The sequence below is a fragment of the Artibeus jamaicensis genome, unplaced genomic scaffold, assembly GCF_021234435.1.
Source record: "Artibeus jamaicensis isolate MK-2021 breed Jamaican fruit bat unplaced genomic scaffold, CSHL_Jam_final contig_465, whole genome shotgun sequence".
Taxonomy (NCBI): domain Eukaryota; kingdom Metazoa; phylum Chordata; class Mammalia; order Chiroptera; family Phyllostomidae; genus Artibeus; species Artibeus jamaicensis.
In genome coordinates this window covers 3,089,391-3,102,603 of record NW_026521843.1, presented here as the reverse complement: position 1 = coordinate 3,102,603, position 13,213 = coordinate 3,089,391, and the positions used below count along the sequence as shown (strand labels likewise).

The window sequence follows — 13,213 nt, the reverse complement described above, 5'->3', positions numbered from 1 at the left end:
AGGGAGCTCCGTGGGGGCAGCTCACAGGCACCCTGCATGCACAAAGGCCACGCTGGCTCTCACCCAGTCCCTGGTGCTCGCATGGGCGGCTCCTCAGTGTCACTGGTCTCAGTCCAAATGACACCTTCTGAGAGCCCTTCTCTCAACCACCTCCTCTCCTTTGCTCTTGACACCACACCATCGTAACGACAAGAAGTTATCTGCTTATTCATGACTTTGATCCTCCCTATTAAGAGCAAAGACGTTGTCTATCCACCGCTGTATAGCTAGAGTGCATGATATTCAGTAAATCTTTAAAATATTGAATGAGTAAAAACTCCAATTTATGAACCTTGGAAACATTAAGCTGAGAAAAGCCAGTAACAGAAGGCTACATATTAAATAATCCCATTTATGTAAAATGTTAAGGTAAATCTGTAGCAACACAAAGATTTGTGGTTGCTCACAGATGGGAAAGTTGGGGCCAATGGGTACAGGGTTTCTTTTTTGAATGATGAAAATGTTCTGGAATTAGATGGTTGCAGAACTCTGTGACTATAATGGAAACCACCGAACTGCACTCTTTAAATGAGTGAGCCGTGTGTGAATTACATCGCACTATCACGGTCGTAAAGCCCCCCAATGTGCTCCAGATGCACCCCACCTCCTCTTTCCTGCGGTGAACGAAACCGAAGTGGGCAGCTGTCCAACCCAGGCATCCGAGTCCCCCGAACACTCCACTCCGCTCCCTTCTCTCCCCTTCCAATGCATCTGATCAGCTAGAGTCCTACAGACTGCATTCCTTACTCTCAGAAACCCTATTTCCCTCCAACTCACTGCTCAGTTCATTCACTCCAAGTTCTTGCTCATCACTCAGATTACCTGAATTCCACTCTAGATTCCCTCCATTTAAACCACCTTTTTATTCATCTGCTACACCTCTGCTGGGAGCAACCTTCAATCCTTCCAGCACATGAGCTCCACTATGTCCCCGCCCTGCTTACAGTCCTTTGTTGCTCCCTATGACTGAGGACAGGCGCAAACTTCGTGCGTTCACAGGGTCCTTCATAGGATGGACCCTGATGGCCTCTCCCATCTCGTCTTTCAGCCACAGCCCTGAGGAGAGCGGCCCCAAACTGTGACCACTCTCGTTTTCACACATGCCGCTTCCTCTGGCTGGAACATCCTGGCCCCCATACTCCACTGTCTTTAATTTCTACTCCTTCTGTAAGACTCAGCTCATGCCTAGGTCCCAGGATGCATGAGAAAGCATTCTCTTATCTCCAGTCTGCTAGAAGCCCCTTTTCAATGATCTCTCAGCCATGGGCGAAATGCCTACCTGTAGTTACAATAATAGTAACCATTTGCAGAGTATCTTAATTCTCCCCATGACACCTGCAACATTGTTTCTACGTGAGGAAACAGGCCCAGAGAGGTGACTGACCTAACAAGTGACACAGCAGGGACTGGCATTCAGGCCTGACCCCAAGTTAATGGTCTCCTATTATTGCAAACTGTCTCTCCAGTACTTCTTCATCCTGCACTGCAGTTCCTTCCAAAGGGGCGAATTCAGTTAACTTGGCCACGTCTCTCGTTTGCATCCCCAGAGCCCAGCACGGTGCTTGACAGCTGATGGAGCTGACAGGTGTGAACTAACAGTGTGAGGCTTGTATTTATTTCCCCAGTAGCTGCTCAACAAGTCCTTACGGGTTACTGGTAAATGTGTGAGGTAGATACTTTCAACCTTTTGAGAAATACATGCATCCATGTTGCGCTAGCTAATACCTAACAATAAATACGCGTCTGGATTCGAATTGCTTGCTTACATAAGTTCCCCTCGTTCACACCTTCTTAAGTAGCATCCAGATCTGCCAAGTGCTTCTCCCGCAGAAGGCCGTCTCCTCCCAAAGACCAGCCTTGCCAGGCAAAATCGGGGGCCGAGGGTTTGTCCTCAGCACCTCTGCTTTTCCTCTTCTCCAACTTTCTACCTTTCTTAGGGTCTGCGCCCCAAACCTGAAACTCCTAACGAAGCCCTAATTGATTTTCTGTTTCATACTTCGGCAAATGTCAAGTCCTGGCGTAATAAGAAACAGATTTAGTTCTTTCTCCCACCGCCACAGCCTTATCCAGGTCCTCATCTCATCCTGCCGGCCTCGGCATCACTAGTTCCTGCGGGGTTTGCCGCTCTGTAATGAATAAGAAAGAGCCCAGCGCCTCCATAGGCCTCCCCTCCCCCAATTCCAACACACTCTTCCCTAGGTCTGAAAAAAAGCAAAATCATATTCAATCTAGCAGGCCCCTTCCGGACAACAGTTCTCCAAAACCCTTCGGCAACCGCAGCCAAGTGCAGGCCAAGAAGCACGCTCGAGTGGGTGGCGACCGAGACGGCCAATTTCAGTAAACCCCCGCAGCCTCTCCCAGCCCGCGCTTCAATTCCCTCTCCGCTGGGCCCTTACAGGGGTCGGATCAGTAGCTGGTCACTCTCCTCCGCAGGAATCACAGACATCTCGGAAGTCTGAAGGGGAAGCAGGGATGAAAAACAGGTCGCGGGATTCCTTCTAAATTGGAAGCATAACCTCGGGGAGCCAACCAGGGAAAAGCCTCCATTCACGAACAGCACAACTTCCGGCGCTTCGGTGCCCGCGACGCTAGGCTCCTCCCCCGTACTTCCGGTCGGAGACCATTCTGCAAACGTGGGGCGGGTTCAGAAATGCGCCTGCGCAATGTCTCGGAGGCGGGCCCAGAGGGCGCGGCCGGGGAGCCGGAAAAGCTGGCGCTGGAATCGGGACGGGAGTGGCTGCCCGGCACTGGTTGCCTGGCGGTGGGTGCTTGACCCGCAGATGACCCCAGGGATGGGCCCGTGGTTGTGAGGTGAGGGCCAGGCCCTCGCCGCGCCGGAGCTGAGCCTGGTCGGGATCGCGGGCCTTGGAGGCACCGACTGGGGGGCCTGCGGTGGGGCGGATGGGTGGGGCCGCGGCAGCCGCACTCTTTACGGGGACCCGCCCTCCGTGGATCGCGAATACCAGCCCCGAGGCTGCGCTTGTTGGGTGGTGGGGCCTGCGGAGCCCTGGGGGACCGATGCTTCGGCAGGGACAGCGGCTTCTGCGATCACGGTATCATGTGTGGACGGGTCGCGTCGGAAGGGCGATGGGAGTGGGAGCGCCCCGGGGCTGCCTCCTGGGTCCGACCCTGCTTTGTGGGGTGCGGAGGAGCTGGCTTTCTGTGCTGGCTCTTGGTGGTTTCTCCGCTGCCTCAGGGCAGGGGTTTCTGTCCTGTTTACTGTCCTCCTGGGCACCCGCAGGTGGCAGCACCGTGCCAGGGCGAGAACACGTTGGAAGCTGGGTGGGGTCGGGAAAGAGCTTTGGAGCCCTGTCAGCTCAGGTTCCAGACGTGGCGCTACCCATCATGAGCATGGTGGGCAACTTCCTTCCAAACAGGTGGCATCGATGCAACCTTGAAGGTCGAAGGCCCGTACAGCACCCAGCACAGTGTCTGTCTTATTTATGTTCAAGCCCATTTTCAGAATGTGATCCTAAGACAGTAACTGAATCTGTGTCTTGAATTGATTAAGGAGAAGTAATATTTCCAGAACTAAAGGACGTGTCTGTTACTTCTGAAAACAGTGCTTTTCACACCTCTAGGTGTGACCAGGTTTCTGCCCTTTTTGATTCTGTGGGTTAGATCGTTAGAATTTAAAAACAAATAATGAAAAAAAAAAAAAGAATAGCATCCAAATATTTTGGCCAAAGGAAAATATGTACAAGTCGGAGGAATGTGCTGCGGAGCTAACTGGAAGGAACCGGTGATTTTTACCCCTGTGCTGCATACAGTGATTTCAAGTTGCTTTTCTCAGTGTAACTAAACGTTTGTTTTTTCTAGGGGCGCTCCTGTGGATCAAGCTGTAGTGAAACATGTTCCGGAAGGGCAAAAAGCGACACAGTAGTAGCAGCTCCCAAAGTAGTGAAATCAGTACGAAGAGCAAGGTAGGGGGCGGAATTGGCGAGCAGTGCAGTTCTGTTTCTTCTCATGTTGCATGAAGGATACTAACCATGCAGACCTGCTGCTGGTCTTCAAACTAGGTGTGTTTTAACATTCACTTTGTACGCTAGACACATGTTCATCTGTGCTTGATATATCTTTGTTTTGGTTGGTCTCATGACATCCTTAAAGGTGGGGCAGGACCTGTAAATGGTCTCATTGAAACAAACGCTGATTCTTAAATTTCTTATGTGGTAGAAAGTGCATGCAGTTACAGGGCTGGAATTCCAGGGGGGGGTGGTGTGTGTGCCTAACTAATTCTGCACTAAGGTGCCTGATGCTTCTTTCTACTTTGCTTCGTAGTTTGTGTTGTGTTTTTCTTGGCCATCCAGGTTGGTAGTCATGCTCTGGTCTGCCAGTCAGCCTGGGTGTTAACTGGTTGGACTTGGCAGCAGCAGGAAGGGCTGCAGGGAGGTAGTCAGGAGCTCTGTCAAGGTCGGAGGTCTGGGGCGTTCGCTGGATGTGACCTTGGGTAAATCACTTCACCTCTCTGCTCACTTATTAAGCAGGGCACTGCCCCCTGCTGGGTTCTTTGTGGGTTCAGGGGAGATAACATGAAAGCAAAGTGTAGATTTTCACAGACGATAGAAGTATAAGGTGTCTTGTCAGACCGCGGCGCTGCCTTTGGTTTAGATTGGTGGGGTGACGCCACGTTCGTGCGGTGCTGTGTTGTGGGAAGAGCAGTTGGGGTTGTGTGTTGGTTCAACACTAGTAAGTCAGTAATGTGAATGTTTGCTGGAGCACTCGGGGGAAGGCAGTGCTCCCATGTGTGTTTAGATACTTGGCATGTGTTTGCCATTTCTCAGTCCGTGGACTCCAGCCTCGGGGGCCTCTCTCGATCCAGCACCGTCGCCAGCCTCGACACAGACTCCACCAAAAGCTCAGGTACGTGGAGGGGTTGGGACGCGCCCCGTCTGAGGCTCCGCTAGTCTTACCAGGGGCCTGGGTTCTGGTGCATTTGGGTTTCCTTTCTCTCCTCTGCCTTGTTTGGTGAGGCTTGGCAATGGCCCTAGATCTGGTGGAGTGTGGGTTGGGGGGTGTAAGTGGTTGGTGAAAGCCGCAGCCGTGGCGGGGGCCAAACTCTCCAAGTGGGCCCTAGAGCAAAAGCGTGTGGAAAACATCGTGGTGACGATTTAGAAGTTTCAGAATGGCTTTTACAGAAATGGGGTGGAAGAGCATGAATGATGTTGTGTATGGGGTGTAGGGCAAATGCCTTGCTGACAAGGAAGACTCAGCAGCCATGTCCCCAGAGACAGGCCAGCTCGTGAGTGTCAGGAGCATGTGGCAGTGAAGGGCAGCATCTGTCACCGGCACTCGAAGACACTTAAGCAGCCTCCAAACAGCAGCTCTTCAGAAATGAGAAGGTGGCTTCTTGTAACGAGGGTGCTGGTGTCTGATTGGAGATAGGCTGTGCTCACTTGCCCACCTCCCTCCGCTCTTCCTTCCAGGACCGTAGACTAGTCGATCTGTGAAAGGTGGGGGCGGGGAGAGAGGACAAGTGGGATGGAAGAGAGGCACCGAAGCACGAGGTCTGTCACCTTCCAGATGCCTTTGCCGTGTTCAGTGCGCGGCTGGGCATCGTTTCATTGTGGAAGCATCACCGGAAGGTCATCACCTGGCAGCCCCTCACTCTGGTGGATGCAAAGACTCTGGTGATTTTTGTAGTGACTGGACTTTATGGCTCACACAGTTCCTCAGCCTGTTGCTATTGGTTACGGACGGGGCTTCCTGTCCAGCCCTTTTGATCTACATTTTTAAAAACTGTCTTTTCTGGCTGAATGGGAGAGGTCAATCTGGTTTCCTGAATCAAAAAGCAAGTTCAGTGTTAAAATGATAAAGAGAAGAACCCAGAAAATAGTGCTGTGTCACTGTGCGTCACAAAGGGGCTCGATCATTACCTAGTGACATTTTTCATTTGTTTGAAATGAATGGTATTACTAATTTATTCCTATTTAGAGTTTTATACTTAGCATGTTGTAAGTGAAGAAAAGGTTAGTGAAGTTTGAAGTTCCCTCCCATTCTATAAAAAGATCCGTATGCGAGGAAACTGTATTTTTGTCAGTCTGCCTCCCCACCCCGAGCAGGGATGGAGGTGCCCCGTGACCCGGCTGTTTCTTCGAGGTCTCACCCCATCTCTCTCACCTCTAGGTCAAAGCAACAGCAACTCAGACACCTGTGCAGAATTTCGAATAAAGTACGTCGGTGCCATCGAGAAGCTGAAACTCTCTGAGGGAAAAAGCCTCGAAGGGCCACTAGACCTGATAAATTATATAGATGTTGCCCAGGTAAAAAAAAAAAAAAAAGAAAGAAAGAAAGAAAGAAAGAAATTCCGTTCTATAAGGCTCATGGCTTGGGGGGAGAGACGTAGTTCTTCCGGGTCACGGCTGCTGTCTCCACACAGTGCTGCGTGGAGACTGAGCCGCGCGTGAGCAGACACAGCTCCCTCCTGCCAATGGCACTTTTTACTGTTCCTGGGGCGGACTGACCCCATTTCTGTGATGAGCGGATTCCAATGAGGTGGCCGGTTCCGCACCAACGCCTCGTCTTTAAAGCGGTCCGTTGAATGCTGCCACACCTGCCCTGGGCTCGCTCTAGCTCTTTGCACGATCACTCAGTGCTGTTGACCTGACACACCCATTTACTCACACCGCTTCCAGCAGGACCCAAGGTCAGGAAGATAGAGGAGTTTCATGTCTTCGTGGTCATTAACATGGTGGTGCAATGGGGAGAGCCCCTCATCAGACTCCAGTGTCCATGACTTGGAGGCATGTTCTCTGAAGCCAGGGCAGAGGGACCTTTAAATGTTCCGCAGCCTCCTGAAAGAAGTCGTGTCTGTCTGGAGACACCAGCCAATCCGATTTTCCACCTGACAGGGAACTCTGGGTAGTAGGGACTAACACAGTTAGTGTCCCAGTTTCTGTTTGGAATATAAAGTCATTCCAATGGCGTGCAGACAGCAACTAGTCGAAGTAAAGTCCTGTACCACTGATGTTTCCCCCCAGGTGACACTCAGAGTGTTTTCTTTCCTATAAGGACTGCTAAATTCCTCCTATTGCCATAGAAATTGGCTGGCCAAAATTGTTGACAATGGCATTACTCTTACCCGCTCCCTCGATTCCTAGAATCGCCTTAAACCTACCGTGAGAGATGATTGGCCAGAGGTTGCCATAGTGTTGTGGGCACCCCCGGCCTGAAGGCTGGTGGCTAGAGCTCATTTTCCACAATCTCTTTAATGTCGGCAGACAGTTGCATGGAAACATGTACCGACTGGAACGTGCTCTGTTTGCCAGCGGGACCTCATTTCGGAGAAGACAGGCTGTGTTCTGACTCAGGAAGTAACATGGAGAACTGGCTGGGGAAACCACCTGCCGTGCTCTTTGTTTCTGAGGAGCTCAAAATACTGATTGACACGTTTGCGAGCTGGGGAACCGTTCATCAAGCAGGTCTCCCTGCCCTGAGCCGTGGGGCGTGGGGATGAGACACCCCTTGCCCCCGCGCACGGCATGATACGACTGAGAAAAATGGTGCCTGTGGCTGCATGTCCTGACCACCAGTTAGCATGAGCTTGGAGCATTTAAAGACCTTTGTTTTCTAATGTAAATGTTGAAACCTTCCTGGGGTCTGTGACAAGCGTCTGAGTCTGTGATGAGGGTTAGTCCCAGACAAGGGGGTGGACCAGTGCACCTGGAGCACATCCGTCTGAATTTTGCTCAGACTTGTTGACTAAAAAAATGGGGGAGGGCCCTGGCTGGTGTAGCACAGTGGATTGAGCGAGGGCCTGCAACCCAAAGGATCGCAGTTCGAGTCCCAGTCAGGGCACATGCCTGGGTTGCAGGCCAGTTCCCAGCAGGGGACACACGAGAGGCAACCGTACATTGATATTTCTCTCCTTTCCTTCCCCTCTAAAGATAAATAAAATGCTAAAAAGAAAAGATGGGGGAAGGATTTTTCTGCCACTTTGGAGGAAAATCATCAGGCTCCTGCAGGTGCCACGTTCTTTAGAGTTCGGGGTCTGTGACAGCCGGGTCCCGAGACAGACTCATCCCACTTAAGGGAACAGTTGTTAATGGGTGCCGTTCATCGTATTTCTACCTCACAGCAAGATGGGAAGCTGCCTTTTGTTCCCATGGAGGAGGAGTTTATCATGGGCGTTTCCAAGTATGGAATAAAAGTATCGACATCGGATCAGTATGTAAGTAGTTCGTTAAGGAAAAAGTGGTTTAGGTATTGGGGTGTTGAGGGCCTGCTTGTGTTTGCAGTGGTGGGTTTGTAAACGTTCCCGGCAGCTGGCCTTCAGTGCGGCCCATTTCAGGGGGGATCATAGGAGCTGCCCTTTGCCCCTCTGTGTGGTGGGGCCCCCGAGCCTTCACCTCAGGACCCCGTGGCAGTGCAGACGAGCTGCCGGCTCGGGCTGGGCACGCGGAACTGGGTCATGGGCTCAGGTCCTCCTTCTCCTGTCCTTCTGGGATGAGGGAGCCGGTGTGACCCTGGAGGCAAACCGCCCCACGGCCGAGCACACTGGGACGTCCTTTTGGGAGAAAACCCCTAAAACTGCTTCCTCCCAGATGCGTGCGTGTGCTCTGCTCAGGCCTCACAACAAATCCGCACGGGAGGGGGTGTGTGCGGAGGATGGAGAAACAGCCGTGGCCGCCCGCCCCGCCCGCCCTCTGCAGGACGTCCTGCACCGGCACGCGCTGCACCTGATCGTCCGGATGGTGTGCTACGACAGCGGACTGGAAGGCGCCGGGAGGAGCCTGCTGGCTCTGAAGACCACCGACGCAAGCAACGAGGAGTACAGCCTGTGGGTCTACCAGTGCGGCAGCCTGGTGAGGGTCTGACACGGTGGCAAAGCCAGAGGCTGTTGACAGTCTGGCAGAGGCCGGAGAGGTGCTCCTTCCTCCGTGTCTGAAAACGGCCAAGACAGTAAGGAGTCAGCGGCCTGCTGCCCAGGTGGACTGCTGGTTGTGGCCTGTGGCTGGTCGTGACTCGGGAGGGCCCCTGGCAGCGATCCCGAGTCAGGATCAGGAGGCTGTCCGTCAACATGGGGGGCAGGGGATGCTGGTGTGTCCCCCAGGGCAGGACCCCCTGGCTTTGCTTTACAGGTGTTCCTCTGACAGGTGACGGCCCCTCCTGAAGGCCGAGGTCCTGGGGTCCCCTGAGGAGCAGGGGAAGGGAGTGTGGGGCCTGACCCTGAGCCAAGCCGCCCGTGTGCCGTGCAGGGTCGGGAGAGGTGTGCAGAGGGGCAGGTTTATACCTTTGCTGGTCAAGTTCAGGAGCAGATTTATGAACTCTCTCACCGTACCTTGTCACCTAATGCAGGAGCAAGCGCAAGCCATCTGCAAAGTTCTGTCCACCGCTTTCGACTCCGTGTTGACGTCTGAGAAGGCCTGAACCGGCGGTGAGTGGCAGCCGACCGCTGGTGAGCGAAGTTCAGCTGCTTCCTCAGTAGCTCTGTTTCCATCCGCAGCCCTGAGCTGGTGTGAAAATACGAAGTGATGCCTTGCTCCACTTTGTGGTGGAAGAGCTGTGTATAAAATACCAATCATTTGTGTTTCTATTAAAACATCTTCCTAACAGTGACTTAACTCACATTATCTACCTGTTGGGACTAGACAAGGAACCTCATTTGTTGCTTTTAAACACAAATAAGCTTAACCCTCTGCTCGGCAGCCCCTCCTGGGGACTGGCGGTCTCCGGCTTGGGGCTCTGGCCTGGGGACACTGCTGCTTTGAAACAGTGACGGAGCCAACTCCAGACACAGAGTGAAACTTGAACAGTATGCCGTCAGGGTGTTGTGACATTAGGCGACAATGCTCGCTCCGGGGCGGGGGCGGGGGGGAGAGCAACTGGAAGAGCTGCTGTGTTACCAGTGACGGTGTTCAAGGACCCCCCCTGCAGCAGGCTAGTGGGTTTCCCTAGAAGACGTCCAACGAAAAGTGCCCGAAGGGTCCAAAACAAAAACAACGCCATGTCCGTTTAAAAGTATTTTATTTCTTTCTAGTCAAATGACTAGTTAACGAGTAAATTTATTAAACATGCTCTAGTTATAAATCACCGCGCAAGGACAATGAAAATAAGGATCGATTTGGGTTATACAATATACACAGTTGCGCTGCAACTAGGCCAGAGTAATCGAGTGAAGAATGAGTATCATACACCTCAAAGAGCACTTCAAGCCGCGCCTCACGTTGCCCACCCTCGGCAGACCAGTCGGTCACCGCCCGTCCCCAAGTCCTTGTCCCTGGAGGTCAGACCCCATGGAAGTGGCCCGCAAAGTGCCAGATCCTGCAGCTCAGTTCATGGAACATAAACCTGAAATATAAATAGATATCTACAATGGTTTCCTTTGTGTGTGTTTTTTTTTTAATTTGCAAAGAGCAAATAACCAGGAAAGGATATTAGCAGGGAAGTTAATACAATTTCTCCTCTGGCAAGTCATTAATTACTGCACAGTAGCACCACCAAGTTGTAGATTGGAAAGACACTTCCTAGATACTCATGTGCCAGTGAACCTGACAGGTTAGTTGGGAGTGGTACCCAAACGTTGGTGTGAGCCAACTTCAATTCCGTATGCAGCCGGCGCCCAGGCGGCCCACGGCCAGCAGAGGACACAGATGCAGGGGACTGTGTTCAAAGTGCGCAGGAAGTGCGCTGTGCAAAACCCACGGTTACTTCCTTAAATCCATGAGAGAATTAACCCAGTGGAGGGTTCAAACATCAGAAACAAACAATTAGTGAAGATACATGTAGTGCTTTAAAAAAAAAAAAAAAAGACTACACACCCTGACACATTTTACCTGGGATTTCGAAAGGCAAAGAGCTCTTGCCGTACAACATCGTAAAACGTTCCAGTTTGTTCTGTCTCCCTTTGCAACACAACACAACACAACGCAAGTGAAAACGGAGACAAGAGAAGAGTCTTGCGTGACACACAGGCGGCCTCAACCAGATCCAACCTCACAACGATGCAACCGAAGCGCGGCCACCCGCCTCCCGCGTCCGCACGCAAACCGATCCCTTCGCGTTTGGTGAGAATCCACACGGGCGCCACACGCCTGTTCACGCTCGAATCACGCTCGAGCGCCACACTTTCCAACACTCTTCCTAAGAGCTTCCGCTCACAATGGCTGAGTAGAGGCATGACAGTCAAGTGCATCAAGCTAATGAGTTTCATTTTTATCCTACACAACCTAACCCCCCAGCCCCAGTAGCTTAGACCTAAGAAGGATGCAATGACTTCAATAGTGAAGTAGGGGTTTGGGAGCGTCTCATTACCCGGGACCTACAGGTCCCCAAAACGCTCCGGTCACAGATGAAGGGACGGGTTAATTTCAAGACAGTGTGACTACCATTCCTGTTGGTTATTATGAACACAAGACACCGAGCTGAGTAAACATTCTCAGGAGCGAGAAAGAGGGGGTGGCACACTCAGGAGGGGACAGCCAGTGGGGACAGTGGGGGTCTGCGATGAAGGGGGCACGGGGCGGCGATCTCCGAAACACGGAAGCATCGCAAGAGCTCCTTTGCAACCCTTCACCCTTAGTTTTGAACCGAATTCAGGAAACAGTTTCACGGAACCTGGGACGGGACGGACTGACTGCCGTGTGCCGTGACAGTCGACCGGTAGTCTGTTAGGCGGGGTTTGCACAACAGCTCACACGCACATGCAGAAAACAGTGACGGTTGCAACCTCACGGACTGTGGTTGGAGGCTACAGGGCCCACGTGTCAGTTTCCAAGTGGCTTTAAATAAACACTGGGTGGCTTCCAAAGGAAATCTTAGAACCGTTAAAAAAAAAAAAGTCTAGAAAGGTGAACTGGTAGCATTGAGTTTACTGGCTTCCTAAACCACGATTACGCTGAAGGTCACGGACCTCAGAGATGAGCCAGGGAGAGTGGGAAGAGTCTCCTTCCCGGGAGCAAATGTGTTTAGGGTCACCTAGTTCCGGGGATCCAGGACCTCGGTTATGTAGTTAAAATACCTTTTCAGTTCACCTTTTAGGCAATCTGGTTTTTCCCAATAAAAGTAGATAGCGATGTTTCATGAAAATCACAAATTATAAAAACGATTCACTTAATATATAAGTTGCCTTTGAGTTTTAGAAACAGACAGTGACATCAAGGACAGTGGCTCTCCCACACAGGGCATGCGGGAGGTTATCTGGCAAGAGTCTGGTACCAGTGACGACACAGGAACAGATCTGTGACGTGTTTCTGTTCAGTAGCAGTTCAGTCGGCGATAAAGTGCACAAAGGACACGGGAAATGCCCCTTTGCGGCCGGGGTCCCCGTCGATGTGGCCGATCTGAAACGATGAATGAAGAGTGCAGGGTGTTTTAGAACCTCCAGAGGGCGGAAGCTTGGAAGGACAACGGAGCATTTGGCAGGGGGAGGGGGGGACAGGACGGACGGATGGACGGACACAACTCATTCAGAAGAACCTCTTCTGAGAAAGAATCCCGAGGCTGACACTCTATCCCTCTCCTTGGCCTCATTCCAGAGATCGGGGGCCTCCCTGCCTAAGGGGCCCCGTTCAAGTGCAGCACGTGTCCGGGCGGCGCGGGGGGCAGGCAGACAGCCCTCTGACCGCTGCCCCCACTGGCCTTGCCTCCCCTAACGGGTGAGGAGGTGAGTGTTGGGAGCTCGTGAGCTGTGGAGTGACAGAAAGTGGCATGCAGGGTTTGGCCCTGTTTGAACGTCATGTGTTCATGAAGACTTCCAAAAAAACCACTTATTTTTCCTCTGGGCAAGTTATATAAGTTATGTCAAGTATGATCTTGACGGTGTAAATGACGTAGGTAAATAAGAGTCGAAATGAGAACCGCCCAAACATGGGTTTTAGGGGAGCCGGGGGGCCGAGGTGATGGGCGGCCTTCACCGCCGTCTCCTTTCTGCCGCTCGGCGTCCCCACAGGTTTTGGAATAAACAGGTGGTTCCTGCTGGCAGGTGGGCTGGGTGCAAGTGTGAAAGACACAGCAGCTCCCGGCCCCTCGGGTGGGGGCGGTGGCAGGGGCAGTGAAACGTTCTGGTCCCCATGCAGTCTCCGTCCTCGCCGCCCAGGGACCCAGGAGTGGCTGTGGCTGCTGTGCTGCCTGTATCGTGCGTGGTGAGGCTGACAGAGGGAGCTCGGGACCGAGGCACCGGCGTCCCTCCAGGGGAAAGAAGCCACGAGGGGGCACCAGAAGGCATGCGGGCCGG

The 13,213-nt window shown here is 52.5% G+C and overlaps 3 protein-coding genes across 6 annotated transcripts in view; 1 reads left to right on the top strand and 2 right to left on the bottom strand.

Moving 5' to 3' along the window:
* The window catches only part of CPSF3 (cleavage and polyadenylation specific factor 3), a 29,742-nt gene extending 27,104 nt beyond the window's left edge, over positions 1 to 2,638 (bottom strand). Inside the window, exon 1 of the mRNA XM_037151707.2 lies at positions 2,436 to 2,638. Coding sequence (XP_037007602.1) covers positions 2,436 to 2,485 — 50 coding nt within the window. The 5' untranslated portion in view covers positions 2,486 to 2,638. The remainder of the gene's footprint in view (positions 1 to 2,435) is intronic.
* A 79-nt stretch (positions 2,639 to 2,717) lies between these two features.
* Positions 2,718 to 9,642, top strand: ITGB1BP1 (integrin subunit beta 1 binding protein 1). Of its 3 annotated transcripts, none has more exons than XM_053667098.1 (7): positions 2,718 to 2,850; positions 3,859 to 3,962; positions 4,824 to 4,902; positions 6,166 to 6,302; positions 8,117 to 8,209; positions 8,691 to 8,843; positions 9,337 to 9,642. In XM_053667098.1, exons 2-7 carry the CDS (start codon positions 3,891 to 3,893, stop codon positions 9,406 to 9,408), a joined length of 606 nt encoding a protein of 201 aa, XP_053523073.1. In that variant the 5' UTR covers positions 2,718 to 2,850; positions 3,859 to 3,890; the 3' UTR covers positions 9,409 to 9,642. The 3 variants fall into 3 exon arrangements, with proteins under 3 accessions (XP_053523073.1, XP_053523074.1, XP_037007603.1); XM_053667099.1 differs by having other exon boundaries at positions 2,729 to 2,800; XM_037151708.2 differs by lacking the exon at positions 2,718 to 2,850 and adding an exon at positions 2,862 to 3,092.
* Positions 9,643 to 9,988: 346 nt separating this feature from the next.
* The window catches only part of ASAP2 (ArfGAP with SH3 domain, ankyrin repeat and PH domain 2), a 127,338-nt gene continuing 124,113 nt past the window's right edge, over positions 9,989 to 13,213 (bottom strand). For both annotated transcript variants that reach the window (XM_037151709.2, XM_037151710.2), the window contains one exon: positions 9,989 to 12,320. In XM_037151709.2, coding sequence (XP_037007604.2) covers positions 12,246 to 12,320 — 75 coding nt within the window. In that variant the 3' untranslated portion in view covers positions 9,989 to 12,245. The remainder of the gene's footprint in view (positions 12,321 to 13,213) is intronic.

Bases quoted from the DNA above. Each gene is read 5' to 3' on its own strand.
- ITGB1BP1 (XM_053667098.1), top strand. From the start codon at position 3,891: ATGTTCCGGAAGGGCAAAAAGCGACACAGTAGTAGCAGCTCCCAAAGT. The intron at 4,903-6,165 runs GTACGTGGAGGG...TCTCACCTCTAG, and splicing joins AGACTCCACCAAAAGCTCAG to GTCAAAGCAACAGCAACTCA. The intron at 8,844-9,336 runs GTGAGGGTCTGA...CACCTAATGCAG, and splicing joins TCTACCAGTGCGGCAGCCTG to GAGCAAGCGCAAGCCATCTG.